At 41.7% G+C, this 23727-nt stretch overlaps 1 protein-coding gene across 1 annotated transcript in view; it reads right to left on the bottom strand.

Annotated features, from left to right (window-relative positions):
* Nucleotides 1-12462: 12462 nt before the first annotated feature.
* The window catches only part of SNX24 (sorting nexin 24), a 140940-nt gene continuing 129675 nt past the window's right edge, over nt 12463-23727 (bottom strand). The window contains exons 4-7 of the mRNA XM_028514771.2: nt 21164-21258; nt 19791-19823; nt 19200-19264; nt 12463-14056 (exon numbers count right to left, since the gene is read on the bottom strand). Of these exons, the coding sequence (XP_028370572.1) occupies nt 13989-14056; nt 19200-19264; nt 19791-19823; nt 21164-21258 (261 nt within the window). The 3' untranslated portion in view covers nt 12463-13988. The remainder of the gene's footprint in view (nt 14057-19199; nt 19265-19790; nt 19824-21163; nt 21259-23727) is intronic.

Raw genomic sequence — 23727 nt, 5'->3', positions numbered from 1 at the left:
CTCTTTTTGCAAGACTTTATTTAAATATGAAATTCTTTTAAAAATTAACATACAAAAATATGCACACTCTCATGGTAACAGTGAACATATTAGAGAGGATTCTGTACATCAGAGTACTAACGCAGCCGGATAATTTGGGATGGGAATGCACAGAACGGACGGATGCCCATCCACATCCCAAATACTTGAGCTGCCTCTTCACTAATTTTTACTAAATGCAACATTTTTAGAACATTCCCTTGAGTTCAGCTACAACAAAAAGGAACCTTTTTAACATAAATCAGATGAGAAAGTAAAACCCTGCCGGGGCCTTGCTGTAACATGCCCGGCTGCAGCAGTCGGTGCCGCCTCTGCCCAGATCCGGGTGCTGTTCTGTGAGAACTCGGCCTTGTTGCATCTCCTCCAGGTCACGTGTGGTGAGGGTCCAATAGAATTCCATCGTTTGAGCTGTTTTGTAAGAAAATCACTTCATTGAGAGATGAGAGGAAATGAGCATTCTTACTGTTGATGGGGATAGTAATCCTTTCAGCCCCACTGGAGAGCAATTTGTTAATTTTATTTTCCCAACAAAAATGTATTAAAGGCTTTTGCTCTGCCAGGTACCAGTTTTGAGTGTTGGGGATATAGGAGTGGACAGTGAAGGCCTCTGGTGTAAACAGGGTGAATGAAAAGCATGATGAATACTATGAATAAAATACATCCATGCTTGCTGGAGAAGCAAGGAGGGAGTATGGTTCCCGTGGCCAAGGAAGGCCTCCTGAAGAGACATTCAGACTGAGGTCTGAGAAGAAACAGTAGGCGGCAGTCAGATGAAATCTGCCACGTGGGCCTGCTAGGCAGAGAGGGGGGAGTGTGAGGGGCCTGAGGTGAGAGGGAGTGGGTTCTGGGGCAGGAGAGAAAGCCAGCGTGTTGGATCCTCAGAGGTCAGAGGAGTCAGGCTGGGACTAAATCTTGGGCCATGGGGGCCAGGATAGAGTTATTCTATTCACAGTGCAGTGGGAAGCCGTCAGTTTTAAGTTGGGGAGGGGCATGATGTGGTCTGCATTTGAGAAAGATTTTTTTAATCCTTATCTGAGGATATATTCATTGATTTTTGTAGGTGGGGGGCGGGGGAGAGAAAGGGAGGGAAACACTAATGTGAAAGAGAAATACTGATTGGTTCCCACGAGCACCCCAACTGGGGATTGAACCTGCAACCCAGGTACATTCCCTGGCTGGGTATCAAACCCACAACCTAGTGTGTGTTCTGACCTCCAGGAATCAAACTCCCAACATTTTGGTCTACGGGATGATGCCACAACCAACTAAGCCCCCCAGGCAGGGTAAGAAAGATTAGTTTTAAAAGGAGCTAAAGTGTGTATCATGATACTCAAAACATTCATATCCTTTGAAGTACCACTCCTGGGAACTTGCTTTAGAAAATGATGTGAAATTGTAATGAATGTCATTGTTTTGGCCAGTGCTGTGTTCTGGGGATAGCCACCCAGTGTCCTTGGGGAATCGCACCATTTCCCTAAGCATTTATCATCCGTAGTGAAGACTGACCCTCCAGATGCATAGGTACCTGGCCTGGCAAACTCATTCACTGACTCAATCGATAAATATCTATTGAGGGCTGGATAGAGCTGCAGTGTCAGCCCTCATGGCTCCCATGGAAGGAGACAAATAATTCACATTACTCATATACCACATGAATATACAGCAGAACATCAGGGGGTAACAAGTCTCTCAAGAGAAACAGAGTGGGGGGAGAGGATACAGTAAAGAGGTCATCAGGAAAGTCCCTAAGTGTGGACTGAAGGAAGTGAGGGGGTAACAAGCTGTGAGGACATGGAGCGGAGAGTGTAGGAGGCAGAGGGCACCAAGACCAGGGGCTCTGAGTGAACGGTAGGCTGGTGGGTTCCAGGAACAGCAAAGAGTCCAGCTGTGCAGTGCCAGGGTGATGGGGAGTGAGGAGAGGGAGAGGGAGCAGGGGTGTCCTGTCAGCCGACCCAAACATTCCCTCACCATGGGAGATGTGTTTGACCCCAGTTGTGCAGTGAGCCTCAGTCGTGGGACTTCTGCTCGAGATATCAGCAGAGAGCTGCTGTTTTTCTTCTGTGAGAATCTGAAGGAACAGGCCTGAGAACCAAATCAGCACAGAAGGAAGCTGGTCCAGAAGACAGAACGATGGATGCCTGAACCCACCATTGAGTCCAGTAATGCCTCAAGCCAATCTGCACACCCAGTTTATTAGCTATGCAAGCCAATACATTTCCTTTTCTGCTTAAGCCAGGGCAAGTTATTTTTTGTGATTTGCAGCCTAAAGTCTTTGTCTAATACAGCAATACTGAAAAAGTTTTATGTATAAAGATGTGAATTGCACAATTATTTATGATAGCAAAATACTGGAAGCAATTCGAATGTCCCAAAATGGTCGTAAAACATACATTCCATAACAGAATAGTATGCATTCATTAGGACTGATGCTACAGAACTTAGGAGTAACATGAAAAAATGGATTTTTTTTTAAAAAGTAGAAATTTTGTATGCAGCATGATCTCTATTATGTGTACACTCATAAAGCAAATGCAACAAAATGTAAGTTGACCTAAAGCAAATACAAATGGTGGGATTTGAAAAACTTCTTATATTTATATATATATTTTTTTAATCTTCCAATTTTTCTTTAGAATGCATTTCTTTTTAATAATTATAAATTTGAATAATCTAAAAATTATAAGGTGACGTGCAAAGTAATTGGAAACAAATGACCTCTTAGATATATAAAGTGTCTCAAACCTTGAATGTCAGAGATCAAATAAGCCACTGCTATCCACCATGCATAGGATGTGTGCTTGATACTGTATTTACCATCTAGTTTTATTTTCATTCACATGAGCATACTAACATCTCTCTAGGGGCAAAGCAGAAAGTAGTTCCTTTTCAAGGGCTGTCTAAACTATTAGTGCATAGTTAGTAAATTGTCAGCCTGGTATACCAGATGGCCAATAAGTTAATGCCACACACCGTGCTAAAAACAGTTTATTTTTGTACCCTGAAGCTCAGCCCCTATACCAAAAACACCAGCAAAATAATGACTGCAAACTATTGCTTTACAAGAAAAAGAATCTATGCTTTCTGCAAAAACTTTTGAAAAAAGCAATGCACTATTTTGCCAATTGTGCTGCTAGAAGGACATGTGTGGAGCGAGGAGCGTGTGTGGAATCTGAGGGAAAGCACACTGACTGCCACCGCCACCATGTCCAAAGTGTTCCAGTTCAGTCTCGAATCACTTTAACAAACAATTTTAAACATTTTGGTATCCTTAGCCATAAATTATTTTATTCAAAATGTTACTTAGCAATTTTCTGGATCATTGGGTGAGAATTTAGTAAAATTTATTCTTGTGTTAGATGAATTAGAATGATACTTTCAAAATTATTGTGTGCCCCATTTCTGATGAATTCTTAGGTTTTGAATAGAACTCACCAACCTCTTTTTTCAGTTCAGCCGTTTTGAGTTACATAAAGACAAAAACATGGCAAGGACTTTATAGTAGGAAAAGAATTTGTTTTTGTTTTTCAACATTCCTATAATTCAGACAGCTGAAGAAATCTTTGATCTGGAAGGCTTAGAAATTCAAAGCCCCCTCAAGGCACTTTTTTTTTTTTAATTAAGAGGGAGTAAAAACAACAGTAACTGTAATGGAAAATTTGATTGCTCTTAAGTATTGTACATAACGGCTTTTACTTAAGTATGTGATTCATCTTGTGAATTTAAGATTTTGGCCAAGTGTTAAGTCTTAGCTGCGATATAACACAGCCTACTGAGAGATTTGCTAGTGTTACTAATATTGTAGAGCAATGGGAAAATCAATGGGCATTAATGCAGAATTACAGTGACTAGTTATAGGAGTCACTGTAACTAGGGTCCTGCATGAAAAAAGGCCCATCTGACAAATATTAAAAATCACAACAGAATCTATTACAAAATCCACAAATGGCGTTTTAATCCCATCACTAGTTCCATTGGAATGCTCCGAGTCACTAACTTGGAGGGCTTGGAGAGGACTCAACATGCCAGTATTCCTTCTGCTGCCCATTTCTGAAGCTTTATTAGGAGTCGTTTAAGCATTTGCACGCGTTCATTTTTTAGACGGTGTGGAGGACTTTCTTCCTGAAGCTCACTGGGCATTTAACCTGCTGTTAAAGCTATGGTCACCATCTATCCTCAGGGCTAAACATCACGTCTTCTTGTTTGGACAGCTATCTCAATCTGAAATCTGGAATCTTTTGCCCCCCCCCCCCCCACACTCCACTTTAAAGACAGGCCTGCTTCCTGTGCCCCTGCCAGTCTCCAGGACGTGCCCTGTGTGGAATGGCATGAGCAGAGAAACAAGGCTGGTCAGCCTGGAGCAGAAAACTCAAGGCCTGATTTAACCCTGTCATCTGGAAGTACAGCTTTCTTATAAAGACCTCAGAACTTCTGATTCGGCCCCAAGCCTTTCACAAGCTGCTCTCTTCCTTTGCACGCCTCCCCCCAACCCTTCTGCTCCCAGCCATCCTCAGGACTCAGAGCGCAGGATCCCACAGCAAGCCTTCGCTGGAAACCTCCTCACTCTTTGTTCTTACTGCTACCTGGGTGTCTCCCACTGCCTCCTCCGACAGGAAGCTCCTCCAGGGCAGGGATTAGATCTTATTTCTAATCTACCCCTACACAGTGTTTCCTGCATAATTGCTGCTCCATAGATATATTTATACTATGAGGTACTTAAAATCTCTCAGGACTATAAAGATTGTTAAGTGCTGGCATTCATCTTTCAACTGTTTTTGCTCTTTTTCATACTGTTACCTTTTAAAAATATATGTTTCCTCTTTATTTTCTGAGTTCAGACTTGAAGAACATGGTAGAAGTAGATTAGCAAAATGAAGTGGGTAGCTAGCAGAGGAGGAAAGACCCAGGTGGCAGTGAGCCTTACGTGGCAGCATTTGTGGCAAGTGGTGTTGTGGGCTTTGGCGCTGTGCCTTGGTTGTGAGTGTGGCACGCTGCTGATCGTTCGTAGAGGTTCAGAGAGTTCGTAGAGCTCTGAGAGGTGATGAGACACCATTCTCTCTAGTCTTAGATACTCTGAAAGTCATGGTGACCACTTTGAAAACCCTTACATTTGAGGGGTGATTTACGTGGCCTTCCTGGGGTTCAGTAGAAAAACTGTGTACAATGACACTGCTCACCACTTGTAACTCAGTGAGGTAGCAATATGAGGTGCTTTGAATGAGGCCAAAGCCACAGGTTTGCTCTCTGTACTTTGCTTTGTTTCTGGCTACAGTGCACGTTCCTGACCTGAATGAACTGGGCAGGAAGTTAGAGATAGTTCAGCACAAGTCTATTGCCAACATGGGAAATATCTAGATTGGTTTCCTTCTGCAGGTGGGTCAGTGTTGCAGCTAGTTTGACTTTCGAGCCACTGTGGTCATAACTAGCAAACGCAACCCTAGGTAGGGGTCCTCCTTTAGCTCAAGCTGCTACAACAAAATACCATAGACTAGGTGGCTTATAAACAACAGGATTACATTTCTCACCATTTTGGAGGCTGGGGTCCAAGATGAAGGCACTGGTAGAGCTGGGGGCTGGTGAGTGTCCTCTTTCTGATTCACAGATGCCATCCTTTTACTGTGTCCCCACATGTTGGAAAGGGCAAGGAAATTCTCCATCATTGTGGCCTAATCACCTCTTAAAGGCCCATTACCAAATAACCATCACACTGGGGATTAGGTTTCAGATAGGAATTTGGGGGAGACACAGACATTCAGTCTGTAGCATGTCTGGTCCCAACCCCCCACCCCCAGCCCCAATCAATGAATGGCTCCAGCATCCACCTAATTGTTCAAGCCAAAAACCCATCCTTGACTTCTTTCACCTTTCTTCTACAGTTTACATCCAAGTCCAGCAGCAAGTTCACTTGTAGCTCTACGGTATATCTTAAGTACCTATGTCTCAAGCTCTCCAGTGCTACCACCCTGAACCAGAGTATTTTTGGTTCTGTGGAGTTGATGGGTAGGCCTTCTAATGGTTTCTCCTCTTCAGATTTTGTACCTGCGCAGTCCATTCTCCACAAGCAATCAGAGGGGTCTTTTAAAAATAAATCAGATCAAGTGTGACACATCATACGTGTTACCCTAAATTGCATAGTTTGCTGATGTCTACAAGCTGTTTGAAGGATTTTTAAAAAATTCATGTTTTTAAAAATTCATGTTTTTAAAAAATTTCATGCCCAATGAAGAGAAATACATGAATGTAAAAAAGAAACCATGGTCAGTTATACTTCAATAAAGCCACAAATAAATAAACTCAATCAATCAATCAATCGAAATTCCCTCCTGTGTGACACCTGTGAGTGGTTTCCCATAGCATGTAGGCTATCAGCCAAACTCCTGAATGCCACCTCCAGAAAGCCCTATGGGATCCAACCCCAGCCCCTCACTACCCTCCACAGCCATGGGTCTTCCTTAGGGACCTAGCCTGCAGCTTTCTCTTGATTCAGGGCTTTGCGACCTGCTGATATCCCTGCAACACCCTCCGCCTTCCCCCACTGTTTGCCTCCAACACCTTTCAGGTGTCAACTTCAACGCCACTACCTATGAGAAGGTGCTTGCTCTGCCCAAATCTAAATGACACCACATAAACAAACCTTATTTTTCCTTCATAGTGCTGAACACACGTCACAGATTTGGGGGATATTTATTCACCGATATCACATTACTCTGTAAAGTCGCTGAAAACAAGGATCCCAGTTTACTCAAATTCCAGTTCAGAAAGACACCAGGACTTTACAAAGACACCATGCTGCTATCTGTGATGAGCAATGACCATCATAACTCGATTTGAAAGTTTGTTTAGAAGAGGAGAATTTCTAAACGTTTATTTCTTACTGTTTGCCACATTTCAGGTACTGTGTCAGTCTGTTGAATTGCTGATGGGCTGGTCTGTTGTCTCAAGGGATCAATCACCAGCCATCCTGGTGCAGTTCAAATGCACCATCATTCACCCCAGAAGCATTGAGGATGTTTTTAATTCAAAACAAGTTTTAAACCTTTTAATAATATGCAAAGTGAAAATAACTTGAAATGTCCTAGGGGTGTGGTTCTTAGACTTCATCGTGCCTCAGGGGCCCTGGGGGACTTGCCAGACATCCAGGCCCCCCGGAATCTCTGAGGCTGTAACTGGGGCAGAGTCTGAGGCTCTCTATGTCCATCAACTTCTTAGATGATGCTGGTTTTGCAGGTTCAGGGTATAAATTTCAAAAACCACTGTCCAGGGATGTCACAAAGCCATGGTTTGCAATCACTGAATTAGCTTATTCATTTGTAAATAAAGACACTTAAGAAATCCTCCAAGTGTATAGTTACCCCATTAGTACTCTGAATCAAACTGGTGAGCAAACTGTAGAAAATCAGTTTTCAGAACATTTAGGATATAATGAATCATTATGGTAATCTGGGAAGATGTTAGCAAATCTCATGCACCCCACACGCATTTATGAAGACTGTTCTGGAAAGCATGTAGCCAGTGCTGAGGCTGGTGACAGGAACACAGGCTGCCAGCCATCTACTCCCCTAGGTGGTTTCTGAGATACACCCAGGCCTGCACTGGACAAAGTGCAGTCAGACACTGCCCCTGCTCTCATGGGGAAGGCAAGACAGTAAATAAACAAACAAACAAACAGGGTCATTTCAGATGGCAGTAACTGCTATGAAGGAAGGAGGTTTGCTATAATAGAATAATGGTGTGGAGGCGCAGTTGGGAGATGAGGGTGATGGAGGTGGGGCTCTTTAAGGTGACATTTAGTCCTTAAGTCTGAAAACAACTCAGGCTTCTGAAGAGAGGGGGGGAGGTTGCTTTAGGCAGAAAGACCAGTGGGGTCAGAGGGCTGGAGGGTGGACCAAGTTTGGCAAGTCCTGGGAACTGGAAGGTGAGTGTTGCCAGTAAGATGAGCACCAGCAAGAGGAGTGCAAAGGAACTCGAAGAGAACAGCAGGGGTTTCCAGGGTAAGAGGAAATGGAAGCCATGGGAGGACTCTGAGCAAGAGTGTGATATGATCTGATGGACATTTTTAGAAGATGGCTCTGGCTCCTCTGTGGAGGACGGGAACAGAGACCTGGGAGGAGGCTGCAGCTCCAAGTGGAGAGCTTGGTTTAACCAAGTGAGCTGGGAAAGCACTCTGTAACTTACAACGTAGTGCAGAAATATTAGCAACTGTCACAGCTAGTTCTTTCTAACTAGAGTACTCATGTGTGGTTCAAAACACATGTAATACACACAAGTCTTACCTGAGGCTATCAGGGGAGTGGATTAGCCAGAGCTTTGTGGATGAAAGGTTCAAACCCTCATCCCCTTTATTAACTGGTGGCCTTGGTCAAGCTATTTCGCCTTTCTAGCCTTCATTTTCCTCACTGTAAAGTGAAATAATACTTACCTCATAAAGATGCTGTGAGGCTTCAATGGGATCATCTGTAGGAAGAATTTAGCCTAGTACCTCTCGGCCCCCAAATTAGTGCTTAGTCAATTTGTGACTAATTAATTAGTGCTTAATTAATACCCTTTTTATTACAAGTCTTTTCTTTTTTTTAAAGATTTTATTTATTTTTAGAGAGGGGAAGAGAAGGAGAAAGAGGAGGAGAGAACTATCAATGTGTGGTTGCCTCTTGTGCACCCCATACTGGGGACCTAGCCCACAACCCGGGCATGTGCCTTGACTGGGAATCAAACCAGCAACCCTCTGGTTCTCAGCCCATGCTCAATCTACTAAGCTACACCAGCCAGTGAGAATTAATACCTTTGATCGTCAACTTCTTCTTCAATAAAAGTTCATAAAACTTTGTAAAGTTATAATGGCACAAAGTATGAAAAGTCCTAATCAACACCACACAGTGCCCAGTGGGATCTCAGTGTACTGAAGTATCCAATGAACAGAGTAGCAAAGCTGGAGATGCTGTTGATGTCATTGCACTGACATCATAGTAACCAAGCAAAAATGGTTTACGTTTTATATGTCACTCTTACAATTATACTCTTAGGATATAAAACAATTTTTTTCTCTACTAAATTGCATGGAGTCCAATGGCCTAACATTTTACTGTCCCCTCCATCACTTCACACAAAATAAATGCCTCTTTACCCTCTTCAGAATCCAGACCGTCACTATGTATCTAATTGCAGTTTTGAGTTGGTGTCTGCTATTTCCCTGGGTTCCTGCTACTGACTACCAGATCTGTAATTACCATCAAGGATGGAAACTAAGAGAAAGCCAAGGTGAAAATGTTTGCTTCTAAGTCCAGTAGAGAGCCTGGAGAAGGTAGCCTTAGTCTTTGAACTTTATATCCAACTTGGCTAAACAGAATGACACTCCCAGTAAAGGGCTGAAAATTCCAGAAAACAAGGATAATGTCTTTATTCTTTAGATGACTAACAGTGCTTTAATGTACTGAGAGAACTCGAAGTGCTTCCACTGAACAAATAGATGAATAAGTAAATATATACTTATATGGGAATGTAGATCGAGCACACTGACCAGATGTGTCTGTCACACTTCCGGTTGTGGTCTGAATGTTTGTGCCCCTCCCAATCATAAGTGGAAACTCAATCCCCAGGGTGATGGGCTTTGGAGGTGGGGCCTTTGGAAGGTGATTCGGGGTTAGTGCTCTCATTAACGAGGCCCCAGAGAGATTCCTCACCCCTTTGCCACTAGGTGAGGACACCATGAAGAGTGCCCCTCACCAGACACCTAATGTGCCTTGGACTTCCCAGCCTCCAGAACTGTGAGAAATAAACTTCTGTTGTCTCTCAGCCACTCAGTTTATGGCATTTCCATTATAGCAGCCCAGATAAACTACTACAAGCCCCCTCTGAAGCTACCTGTGAACCCTGAGAATTGAATCAAACTCCTCTTGGTACCCTTGGTTAATGTCAGCAATTACTTACTATACCCTTATCCACTGAGTCCACATTCACTGAAAATCTTTTTGCAAAAATAGCTTTTTTAAAAATTATGGTAAAATATACATGACATAAAACTTACCATCTTAACCATTTTTAAGTGTACAATTCACCCTGTTGGGTAACACCATCCTCAGCTCCAGAACTTTCTCACCTTCTCTAACTGAAACCCACTGACCACTGATTCCCTATTTCCTCTTCCCCCCAGTCCCTGGCACCTACCATTCTCTTTCTGGTTTTATAAATTTAACTATTCTAGGCACCTCATATTAAGTGCTTTTGTGGTTGGCCCATTTAACTTGACATGATTGTCCAGATTGTAGCATGTATTAGAATTTCCTCCTTTTAAAGGCAAAATTATATCCCATTGTATGTACATAACACATTTCATTTATCCATGTGTCTTTTGATGGACACGTGGGTTGCTTCCACCTCCACCTTGCAGCCATTGCGAATAACACAGCTACGAACACGGGTGTGCCAGTATCTGAGCTCCTGCTTTCACTTCTTTTGGGTTTACATCCAAAAGTAGAAGTGCTGGATCATACTGTAATCTTGTGTTTCATTTCCTGCAGAACTGCTATATCATTCTTAGAGACGCACCATTTTACATCCCCACCAACAACGTGTAAGGGTTTGAAGGTCTCCATACCCTTGACACTTGTTATTTCCTTTTTTGATGGTGGCAACTCTAATGGGTGCATAAGAATCTTTTTTTAAAGAGCACTTCAATTATCAATACGTCAAAGTTGACAAGTGAAATAAAAAACATTTATTTCTAAATTGTGATCATGAGACTTTTATCCTCTTCAGAGTGAAATGAGGGGAGGACTTACCAGGTGGTGCTGGCCATGGTGCTGGGGGGTTGTGGACATGGAGGGGAGGCCTGAGAGGGGCTCTGCACAGAACAGCACTGGGAGACAGTGTGAGGTCAGTGCCTGGCAAATCATCAGGAACTGGGGGTTGGGGAGTGAGGTCTGTCCTCATATTCTGGCTTATGTGGTGATGAGATTTCCTTTTCTTTATTCTGTTTTCATCCCTCTACTTTTTCCTTCTCTATTGCCCAAGAATCCATGTTTTGAAAAATCCATGTTTCACAAAAATAGGGGAAGAGGGAATGTACACTAAAGATATATTACTTGCTTGCAAGTGGATGAGATCTCTCTGGAAGTATACATGTAAACTAAGTACAGTGGTTGTCTGTGGGAGGGGAACTGGGAATACAGGTGACAGGGTGGGAGGCTTTTCTTTCTTTGCAGGACATCCTTTCATTCAATTTTCAGCTGTGGAAATATATTCCATCGTCTTACCAATGTACATTCCTGAGCTGCAGAGACCAGAAAGTTCCAACTCCTTCCCAGACCCCACTGAAGCTGGAGATGAAGAACAAGGTGCTGACAATGGATGAGACATGGAGTGGAACATGAAAGCGGGTGAACACCATCTTCCTGCTGCCTTGGGCTGTGGCTGCTGGCAAGCAAAGCCATGGGTGGAGAGAGGCAATTGTGGAGCAGGTAGAAGTAGCTGGATGCTTTGTTCCCGTGCCCACGCACCAGCTGGCAAGGCACTGCTAGAAGACAGTAATGGTGGTGACATGAACTTCCTGATCCTACATGCTGATCCTTGGATCACAGCTACAGTGGTGATTTTTACCTCAACAGCTCCAGAAACAGCCTCCTGACTCCCTGAATTTCTGCTTAAGGCAGAGGCTGTAGCTCCCCTGGCATATGAATACTGGAGGTTGCTGGAATGTTCTGGAAGTTGTTCCTCGAGACCCACCAGGAGTTCACTCCCCTCACCCTTTCAAAGATTCTGTAAGGATTCATTTTCTCAGTCTGCTTAAAACAACTACCATGATTTCTATGTCCTGCAATGGAATTGAAATGGAACATGAAATTATTTTCACATAAAAATAAACAATGAAAGTCATCACTAAGAAAATATTCATTTTCCAAAAATATTTCTCAAGGTGCCACCAAAGATGGTTGGTCTTTATTTTTAAAAAAATTATCACTATCAGCCCTGGCTGGCGTAGCTCAGTGGATTGAGCGTGGGCTGCGAACCAAAGTGTCGCAGGTTGGATTCCCAGTCAGGGCACATGCCTGGGTTGCAGGCTGTAACCCCCAGCAACCACACATTGATGCTTCTCTCTCACTCTCTTTCTCCCTCCCTTCCCTCTCTAAAAATAAATAAATAAAATCTTAAAAAAAATTATCACTATCTTGGTAAATCATAATTATTTAATGAGTACTTTTTGGCTTAACAGATAAAGTCATTAACTTACATTGTCGCACTAGAAATAAATGTGTGAATCCATGAGAAGTTGTGTGTGTGTATGTGTATAAAGAGACAAGACATGATTTCCAACAAAATCTTAGGAGAAGACAAATTCAAATATTTCTTATTCTTTGTTTTTATTTAACTAAAAATAGCTAATAACAAAAACATAAAAAAATATTTCCAATCCTTGACTATTCAGTTATTTTTGGTGGATGACACTTGATTTTTTAGTTCTTGCTTGTTTCCAATATGTAGTAACATATCTATCATAATAAATATACTTCTAAAAGTTTACAGCAGGCTTTAAACTTGTATATTTATATCCTAATCAAATAAGATGATTCAGTAATTACCTTTGACTCTAAATATGCTTCTCCCACACAGAAGCTCATTAAAATGAATAATCATAAATAGTCTAGCTATTTTTAATTAGTTTTCAATGAAATGTCTAAATACAGCACATACATACAGATTGCATATATGCTTATATTCTTTACTACTCAAAAGTGAACATAAGATGTACAGTGGAGTCATATTATAAACACGTTCAATTTACATTATTCGAGATACGAGGTCGGTGAAAAGGAAACGGTAAGGAAAGTAACAGTAGATTTCATGACAATACCACCTATTGAACAGAGGGACGCCCTTGAGGAGCCGAGCTCAGCGCTGCCACTGTGGCACTCCCTCAGTCTCTGTCAGTTCACGCCGCCGTCTCTTAGAGGGCAAGCATCTTGCAAGGGTAAGTGTGATTCTAGTGTTTAAAGATAGGTGGTTTTTACACAAAATAGCCCCTAAACAAACACCAACAACTTCAATTGTTCTTCGACAAAAGAAACAGTCATTTCTTCCAACAGTGGAGGCAAAACTGGTCGTGGTAGATGGACAGATTTCCAATATGGTGCCTTTCTCAAGGGCTTTCCAGGATAATCTCGATACCCCATTATATCTAATGTCCTGACATTAGAAGCTAAGCTCTGGGTATGATGCAACTCCACTGCAATGTACATTTAAAATGCCATGATTCAAAAAGTGCCCCACTATTACCAGCATCGTTTAATTTCCAGTTTACCATATTTTGCCTTGTATGATGTGCATCCATGTTTATATGCATTATACATGGGATTATGTCATCATTACATCAATGCATAATGCACATCCTTATTTTTCCCTCAAAAATTTGGGCAAAAAGCTGTGTATTTTACACAGCAAAATACGGTAGTTCCTCCCTCACAGTTAGCAGTGTGTTTCTATGATACCCCCCTGGACCCAGCACTTTGGAATGTATCTATCACTGGCCAAGAAAAATCTCATAACGGTAAGATTAGTGTCACAAAATCTGAACACAAAAGCTGCCAGAGTGGATCAGTCTCAGTGCAGATTCAGGATGAGATTTTCAATTAGCAAATGGTGCCGGTGAAGCGGAGAGTCACTTTGGTCGCACTGGGTGCTCCCGGGGATCTTCTAACAGCCTCATTTTCTTGGGTTTTTAAATTGGCAGCTACATTCTACTTCTTAAACCTTGGGCCTTAACCTCAGCTCACCCTGGTTCAGTTTCTATTTTTAAAAGCACCATTCTAATGGAAATGTCCCTGCCCTGAATTAAGCTGGGACTGGATGTTACCACTAGCTAGAGCTGTTATGTCATAGCGTTTAGGTTAATTTGGTAGATATCGATTTCCTTGAGTACAGCTTTGAAAGTGGTTTCAGCTTCTTCTGGCCACACAGGTTTTCTACCTGGGCTGTAGGTGAGGGTAGAATATCCCATGGAGAACTCCTTCAATAACCACATTTGGAAAATCTGAAAAACAAAAGAAAACTGCTTTTCTCATGTGCATCAGTAAAATACCATTATCACATTCTGCAGAATTTAAGGGGGGAAGGCCCATTGTGACATAGGAAGGCAGTGTGGGTCCTAATGTGCTATCCCACCATACGGCTTCCGCCTGTAGCCACTTTAGCGTAGCACCGGGCGCTGCAGGAAAGCGCGGCCAGATTTGTAGCTTATTGATTTAAGGGATGTTCTAATGGTTAATGCTGCTAGGCCCCAGCTCTTTATCTGAATGTTTTCTCACAAGGAAGATGGATTACACTGGCAATTCAATTTCTAACAAAATCTCAATATACTTGAAGGAATTCCAAGATTTCTACTGGGAATACTTCACTGCAGTTTTTCCATTGTGGTTTACAGCGGCTGGTTTAGTCCAAGTTGTCTTGAGTATGCTTGTTCTATTACACTAGCTTCTAGAGAGCAGGAAGATGGGGGCCTGTCTTTGGAACTTAAAAGGGTAAATTTCCGATAAAAGCCGTCCTGTCAGATTTGAAAAATCAGCTGTGTTTTTATTGGAGGTACAGAGGAAACCCAGAGCTGTATGTCGTGTTGTGCCACGTTCCCGTCACCAGGGCAGGTGACCTCGGAGTACACCACCTGAACAGGAGGATCAATCTATCACATGGCTCAGAAGTTTATATTCTAAACTTCAGTCTGCACATAAGTGTGTCAAGGATTTATGCTAAAGCCAACCACTTGAAATAAATGTAATTATAAGGGAATATACTTGAAGTATTGAAGTGGTTCAATACTTTAAGACAAAAGAAATAATACCTTCATTTATTAATCCAACCTCTACAGAGCACCTACAGTGTGAAACCACTAACAAGGGGTTGGAACCTCATCAGGGAGAGCAGACAGGCTCTGCGGGACAGGACTAGGAAGAGGGAGCTAAGCTGGTGAAAATTCTGTGTGGGAAGGAGCCTGGAGGGCACATGACCTAAGGGAAGGCTGGGGTAGCAGGAGGAGAAGCTGTGAGGCCTGAGGGCGTGGGTGGGGGTGGGTAGAGGAGGTGCAACTTAAGCATAGACAGGAATTCTGGCTTTTCCTAAAAAGCAATGAGAAGCTATCCAAGGATTTTAAGCAGAGTAAGACAGAACTGAATTGTGTTTTGAAAAGATGACTCTGGCTGCCATTCAGAGACCGGACTGGAGCAAGTTCAAAGTGGTGATGGATTCAACATGACTGGTGAGGGATTTCTTAATAGCACCTACCTAGCAGGTTGCTGTAAAAACTGATGAGTGAAACAAAGTGCTTGGGCCTGAGCTTGGCACACAGTAAGTGCCAGCTGCTATTACAATGTACCAAGCACTGGCTAACTGCTGGGAACATAAGTAAATAACAGACCCCGCCCCTGCCAGTGGAAATTACGTGCTAGTCAGAGAGACAAGCAGTTGAAGAAACAGACAAAATAAGTTGTAAAGATATTTCCAATAGAGTAGTATTCAATTACTTTTGGTTGGTGACACTTGATTTCTTAGTGTTTGCCTTTAATCAACATCAAGTAAAATAATATTTTCTAAAACATATCTTTAGAAGTTTATAGGACTTACACCTGTATATTTAGATCCCAATCAAAAGCAGTGATTTCACTAAGTTAATTTTAATTCTAAATGTATTTCTCCTACACAGAAGTATACTAAAACCAATAGCCATATGAAGCTGTTGATTAACTTTCAATAAAATCCCAGGTACAACATATTACATCCATTAGCATATGTGCATTTATCCTTTGCCACCCAAAACACGAAAGTATATTAGGTTAGTCAAATTACATCATAGCATGTTTAGCTTAAGAGGATTCAAATAAGTTCAGCAAAAAAGTACAAAAAGAAAAATAATGTTAAATACATTGGGTAGTTCTGTGGCACTGGAATAGGTCCATCAGTGGTTTAAGGGCAAAGAAAATCATAAAGCAGGGCATGGGGCCAGAGCGTGATGGGGTGGGAAGACCTGTGTGCGTGGTGCCGCCGCAGGAAGTGGTGCGGCACCCACTGCGAGGGTCCCTGGCTGGAGGGCATTTCGGGCAGAGGAGCAGCGCAGGCCAGGCCCCATACTTAGGGCTGAGCACATGCCATATGCTGGAGATTTAGAGGGCGAATAAAACAGAGAGAGAGAGAGAGAGAGAGAGAGAGAGAATAAAAGGGAAACGAAGTTTGTGATCACTGCTAGAAAGGATGCAAACTGGTTGTTGTGATAAAAGTGAATGAAATAGAGGTATTTTATAACAAGGTCCACCCACTACCGACCAATGATGAGATAATCAGAGTTAATTTTTCCCCTTCTGTTATTTCACCCCCTCTCAACTGTGAATTTCGGTTTCACTGTATGTATCATTTAATGCAATGTCCATTATTGCTTGAATTCAGAAAATGGTCCTTGCCTTGGTTCCCCATCAGTGAAAAGGAATGTGATTTAGGATAGGTTTTGCTGTTATTTGTGTTGGTTTTCATTTATTTGAAAAACATTTATTATGAACCTTAAAAAAGTGAATGGTGTAGAGGGGCCCATGGAGGCTACCTGGCAGGAGAGTCAGTGAGGCCTCTCAGAAGTTGCACCTGAGACGAGAGAGCCAACAATGTGTGGGGACCAGAAGGGGGAGGGGTCCAGGAAGATGGAATAGCAAGTGCCCCGAGGTGGAAAGGAGTTAGTACATTTGAAGCTAACCCCTCCAGATGCTCAGTGTGGCTGGGACGGAATGTGGGAGGGGTCCCAGCAGGAACGTGAGACAGGGCCAGACCATGGAGGGCCTTGTAACCACGTTCATAGAGAGGGTGGAATGGAAATTTGATACGGTGACTCAGCTATCTACATGAGGTCATCAAGGCCAAAACCAAGCAGGAGATCATTTTTTTTAAGAAGTTGTCATGAGAGAAGGGTCTTTGACAGCCTTCAGGTGAGTTACCAGAGAATGGAAGAACAGTAGCAAAGTGAGAAAGCCAAGGGAAGATGATGTATGAAGGAGGAGAAAGAGCTACTGCTGATAAGAAGTCTAATAACAGGAGGACTGAAAAATGTCCACAGAATTTAGCTACACTGCAATTGCTGGGGGTCTTGGCAAGAGTTGTTTTAAATTTCCCAGAAAAATCAAAACAAAAGATGAAGAGCATATGCTACAAGAATATTTGATTATTAGCATTTTATAAGAGGATAATGTTCAACTGTTAGAACTTTAAAGATGGACCCTCCTCTAATTTTGCTACGGACAATATATCTGATAAGATATTTCCATATTCATACCCATATGCTCTGGAATGGTAACCTTAACAGTTAGGAGGCATGATGGCACAATGTGATGCAAGCACAATTTATCTTTACATTGAATGCTAAAGATTTACAATGCTTGTAATATTTTTACAAGTATTACTTTTAGGACTTTTAGGGATAATACTTTTAGGACAACAAGAATCTGAGTTATGAAATTGAGTTGCACAAAATTCCATGAAAATAGATCTGGCTCTACACAAGCATTTACGAAAATGTTGCCAGAATGGGGCAGAAAAACAACAGCACCGCTACCAGCATTCCTTGAAGACTCAATGTTTACTCCATTCCGAACTCCTGTCCATCAAACCTGTGGTTTCCATTCGCTCTCAAACAAGAATCCCCTTGCTGTGCAAGTCATTCATCTGCGCCAACATTCTGCAAATGTTACATACTTCTTACTCTGACTCCAGACATTTCCCCCATGTCCTTTTCCAGAAAGTTCCTCCTGTTCTTCATTGTCAAGCCAGGTGCGTAGCACATGATGTTTAACAAGCAAAATAAATTGCATTTACAGGCCATAAAATATCTTCCCTCTTCCATAAAATATCCTAGCTATTCTAGTCCACAATTACTCCACTCTACACTTTCATAGGAATTTCAGTCAAATGCATAAAATATCTGTGTATAAACAATACCTGGAAAAAGTACTTGTGAAACCATTTTTTAAAAGATAATAAGAATACTTTATAAAACATTGCCCATCTAATCTAGATATGGTTACATTAAAAATATTTGTTAAATGTAACACTTTGTTAACATAATACCAACTGATATAACATGACTATTTGTTAAGATGGTGAGCAAATGCTAAAGACAGACAATTATTCCTATGAGACCTACTCTTACAGACCAAGGGCAGCTCTCCCTTCGCAGGGTGCTAGGAATGGCCCCTCCCAGGGCAGGCTGCATCCAGGCTGGCCTTCTCTCAATGACAGACAAGTGGGTCATCTGAATCCATGTACCCCTGCTATTCAAAACATTGCCCTCTCTCTTGCTGGGAATAAGATTTTATTGTCAGAGTGTGGGTATGGTTTCAATAGGTAATTTATCTATTGCTATTTAGTCACTCTCGGAAACAAAGGCTGAAAACTCACTATATGCAAAGAGCACAGAAAGAAAAATTAGGTAAAAGGGCTCCACCCATCAGCACGTGAGACTGGGCAAGGCAGGTGCTTCCCTGAGCCCCGATTCTCTTATTCCCCAATGGTGACACCTGCCTTGCCTTTTTCCCGAGGTTGTTACAGAAACTAAATGAGATACTCTCTGAGAATGTACTCACGGATAGCTGCACAACAAAATGCTGTGAAAGGGACTACTTTAAAGTTCCTGGCACAAAGAAAGAGCTCAGGCTAATATATTGATTACATTTATACTTAAATTATTTATTATGTTTAAATATATAATTTCTAAAAATATATATTTGACCACTGAAGATGCTATAATCTAAATGGAAATGGGGACATACAACCAATGTACACACACATGGCTTTTGGGAAGAAGCATTTTTAAAAAAGTTCAAGAGCCTTGGATCCCAACACGAGCATCTGGATAAAACAAACCAGCGGCCAAAATAACATCACCAAAAAATTTAAAGGCAACAAACACCTTTCTCCTTTATTGCTCTAATTCAAAATTGCCTGGTAAGAGAGAAAGAAAAATTGTATTTCCACCTAAGGCCTACCCCAATTAAAATTCTGAATGTCTCTTACACCAAGAGCACTGGCTTATTGGCAGATTATTAAGCCCCGGACCAATGACACTCTGTTAGACCTGTATTAAAAACGTGGTTTATGTGGTGCAGGGTCAGATCAGTAAAGAGCTGTTAGCAGATGACAGGTTTGATTACCGCTGGCTGCAGGCAAGACGTATGGATCCCTGAGGAACAGCAGCACCGGCTGGTGGGACAGTTTGCTGGAAAGGTCAAGAACAGGCATGTCAGCATCAGGGGACGACGGTAAACAGAAAACACTACAAACTAGCTTTGAGGGGATCAAACTGCTGTGCAGGGACGTCTCAAGGCTTGTGCATCGCACAGGGTGGGTGAGTAATAGCACGCAGGGCTGGAGGGAACCGACCAGCACTGCGCTCGTCTCCCAGCACTTCTTTGTGGGATCTGAAGCAGATACACAATCTACACAATAAATCATTACTGCAAAGTGTTTTTTTCATCTTGTAGTATGATTATTGATAAAAATACTATTCTTATTATTTGCATGAAACAATGTAGGGCTCTGATTCTTTCACTCCTGGATGGAACCGGTTACTTCTGTAACTTCCTATCAAATATTTATCATCTTAAAATCAATTTCCCAACAGAGGTTTTCAAGAAAATTATGACTTAAAGCACTTATACCCTGGTAACTAAACATTTAACAAAGCACGGTCCTTCTCCTGATTTGTGCAGTTTAACTCCCAAATGACAACTGTTAGTTCTTACCTTGACTCTTCAGATTCTGTCTCATCAAAAGATCTAAAAAAGGTGTTTTTAAAAGAAAAAGAAAAAGCCATATAAGTTGAGTCAATGTTTATGCCAACAAAGTTAAAAACAGACAGCATTCCTAAAGCTCTGAGTTGGGGGACATTTTGAAAAGAATGAAGGTGTTCACACAGAGGCACTGCAGAGGCCTCTAAGGAATCTAAGACTGCAATATACTTGAATTTCAATTTTCCTACAGATCACTTAAAATCCTACACTTTTACTTCCAAATTTATATAATGGAGAAAAGATTACACTCATTGCCATTTCCCACGTCTCTTCTTAAAAATACACAGCTGTGTATGAATCCCAACCTCCCAGCAAAGCACATGCGTTAGAACAGGACACACTGACAAGGCAGACGGTTGGCGCACAGCAGGGTGCACAGTCCCTGCTCCAGGGTGAGCAGAAAGTACACCTGCTGGTGAGGGAGCTGTGGCAGGTATTCCCAGCCTCTCACTCAGCAGAGGGCTGGGCTTAACAGGACTTTGGGTGTGATTAGCTTGAATGCCTTGTAGTTAGTGAAGGTCCTTCAGGCAGGTCTGGACACAGAGAGAAAAATGGACAAAACCATCTTCCCCATTTGAAAACGCAGAGAGTCTGAGGTAATGTATTTCTCTGTGAATGGATTTAACATGTCAGGACATTGCTGACCACCTTCAGTAATCAGCTCGGCACAAGTAAGGTGCCCAGAGCTGGGCGAGTGGCTTATTTCTGAGTTAATTCTTCAGAAGAACATTTCCCAGTGGCTGGTATGTCCAGTGCCTGGTCCCTTGGTGGGCAGGGGTCAGGGTCTAGAGCTGGCATTAAAAATTCTGGAGGGAGAGGCAGTAGGACAGTGGGGACCAGAGCTGGAAGGCCTGGGTTCCACCAGCTACAATGAGGGACATCTTAGGAAAGCTCAACTCTAAAATAAAGGGAGTTGGGTAAATTCATCTCTAAGGCCATTTATAACTTCAAAGTTATATGAATATAGGTGTGCCAGGGGGATATACAGATTGTGATCATGTGTGCACAAATAAACATCTTAGTGCCTAAACAGGATATCTAGATTCACAGTTCCCATCATGGGACATTGCTCCAGATAATAGCATGATTTAAAAAGTGAGTTCCTCAAGTTGTAACAAGAATTACTGAGCGTTCGTTGCTGGGCAGCTATGTGGGGATAAGGCCTCAGGAGGAATTCCTCTGACTACAAGCAGGGGGCGGGCAAGCCAAAGAATGGGTGTGGCCAGGCTGCCCCTGCTGGCATCACTGTGGGGTGTTTTTAGGCCAATTAAGGGGCTGAAGAGTAACATAAAATACAAGTCCAAAAAGTAAACAACAATTCTTACCCACAACTCTCTGCCTTTGGTAGAGACGGCAAGTGCCGTATGTTTAGGAAATCAAGAAACAATTTGGGAAGTTCTTCATTTTCTAAAATGACAGCCTGTGAAAGCAGAAAACAGATTTAGAAAGTAAAGTCTGCTAGGCAATCAATCAAATGAAGTATTTCAAAAAGTCATAACCATCACCCAAGTTGTTACAGCATCATTCCTCACCATCAATATAAGGCATGGTCCCCACTTTACCTGCCAAGAATTCAGGCTGACACACATTTTATTCAGTGATGGCAATTGCTCCATTTTACCTATTCTTTCATGCAAACATTATTTATGAAGCAGCTACTCTTCAGATGCTGATAAGGGGAACACAGGGCACCAGGCAGACACAGTTCCCGCCTCACAGAGATTCTAATCCAGAGGGAGCATTTGAAAAACCTAGGAACATCAACAATACTGTCACAATATGTACATCAAATTGTCCTTACTGAGTGATAAGGTGGTCTGGTGTGTGCGTATCTATACAAGATCACTACTGTTTAGGAAATACTACACATGGCTTTTTAACTGGAAGATTTAGTCAAGACCTCTCAGCTATCACCTGTTTCAGCATTAGGATCAACTGACATTTATTGCTATTTGGACGGCTCCACTTAAAGGGTCAGTAACAACTCTACCACTAAGTGTAAATCAGTGTATACGCTGAAAAAAATCTATAGAGTTGTTCCATTTACAGAGTTCTGCTAAAGAGCTGGCATAATGGCATAACCATGTCAGTTCCCAGATAGCCAAATCATGCAATTTTAAGGAGAAATTTAATGCAGAACTATAGAATGCATTTTTATATGTATCTATTTTTTTAAGAGTCAGCGAGAGTGTGTGAATTGATTGCGTATTTGTCCCTTCCTCCTTCTTTTCTGCAAAGATCATGGAAAAAGCATCACAGAATGAAATTAATCTCTGAATCAATCTAACTATTTTCAAGAGTCATTTCCATAATTTACCATGGCTGCTCTCCCCTTCCCCCCCAACACACAATAAGCACATGTTGTTTGAAGAACAATGAGAATAATGGTGAAATGTCACTCACACAGCTGAGCAGAATCTGCTCTCCAAGGTGATAAAGTATCGGGTTGGCCAAAAAGGTCATTTGGTTCTTTCTGTCTGATGGTTCTAGTAGGGCTTAGTTGTCTTTAACTTCATTCAGAACAATTTTGTTACATTGTATTGTGACAGCCGTCATATCAGTGCACATTAAAAAACTCATCAAAATTGGTGGATTTTTGTGCAGCCATTTTAATATTGAAGATGGAAGAAAATAACATTTTTGGCATATTATGCTTTATTATGTCCAGAAAGGTAAAAACGCAACTGAAATACACACAAAAAAAGATTTGTGCAGTGTATGGAGAAGGTGCTATAACTGATTGAATGTGTCAAAAGTGGTTTTGCAAAGTTTGGTGTTAGACATTCCTCACTGGACAATGTTCCACAATTGGGTAGTCCAGCTGAAGTCGATAGTGATCAAATCAAGACATTAATTGAGAGCAATCCACGTTATACCACCCAGGAGATAGCCGACATACTCAAAATATCCAAATCAATAGTTATTGGTGAAAATGAAAAATGTGTCTTTTATTTTATGGAAAAAACCATATGGACTTTTTGGCTAACCCAATATATAACAAATGATAAAAGTAAGGTGGAATTAGGTATATCTCGTATATGCATAATTCTATATAATGTATTATTTTGAGCCATAATTTATACACTGAGCTGCCCATTTCTTACAGGGTTTTGGGACACTGTTACCTAATTCAGGACACATAAATCGAGTGACCGACTACTCAGGTTGCCAGTCCTAGTGGGCTGACCTCTGGATGACACTAGTGCGCAACCCTCCCCCTGTTCAGTTCCTGTGAGGGGTCTTCTCAAGAGCCAGTCCCATCTGGGGCTGTTACTCTTCCTTACATAGCTCATTGTACCCACTGAAGTTTAAGAAATAAACAAGAGAAACAAAGATAAGTGCTTAGTGGTTATAATTTATTAAATAGGTAAACAGCATCTATTATGTTAGGCACTGGGATATGGCAGTGAATACAATGGTCCACTTGAGTGTGGGCTGGTGGAGAAAACTAGTGATAAGTAAACAAAACACATGCAGCCTAAACTTGCCTTAGAATGTGACGATATGGAACTGAAAAAGTCTACCACTCTCTACATGTTTTCCCACCCATCCATAATTCCATCTATCTAAAATGTTTATTCTTTTCTTGATATCTAAAGAAAGTAAAAAATAAAAAATGAAAAATTCTTAGAAAGGAAAAAATCCTCTATCCAAAGGCATATGTTCATTACTATTTCAGTTAATTTCCTTCAAATTATTTGATCTTCACCTGAATTTTTACATACCTGAGGAAATTTGGGGGTGCCCAGAACTCTAGGTTCTAGCAATCATCATATATATGACGCTCCAAGGAAATGTGCCTTAACACAAGTGGCTATCTACTTGTTTCTAGATATCAGGTTAAGAGAGTAACATAATACCTATTTGAATAGTAAAGCTTAATGTTGTA

This window comes from Phyllostomus discolor, chromosome 3, assembly GCF_004126475.2.
Source record: "Phyllostomus discolor isolate MPI-MPIP mPhyDis1 chromosome 3, mPhyDis1.pri.v3, whole genome shotgun sequence".
Lineage (NCBI taxonomy): Eukaryota > Metazoa > Chordata > Mammalia > Chiroptera > Phyllostomidae > Phyllostomus > Phyllostomus discolor.
Note: the sequence above shows the minus strand (reverse complement) of the source record. Positions and strands in the feature narration are given on the sequence as shown.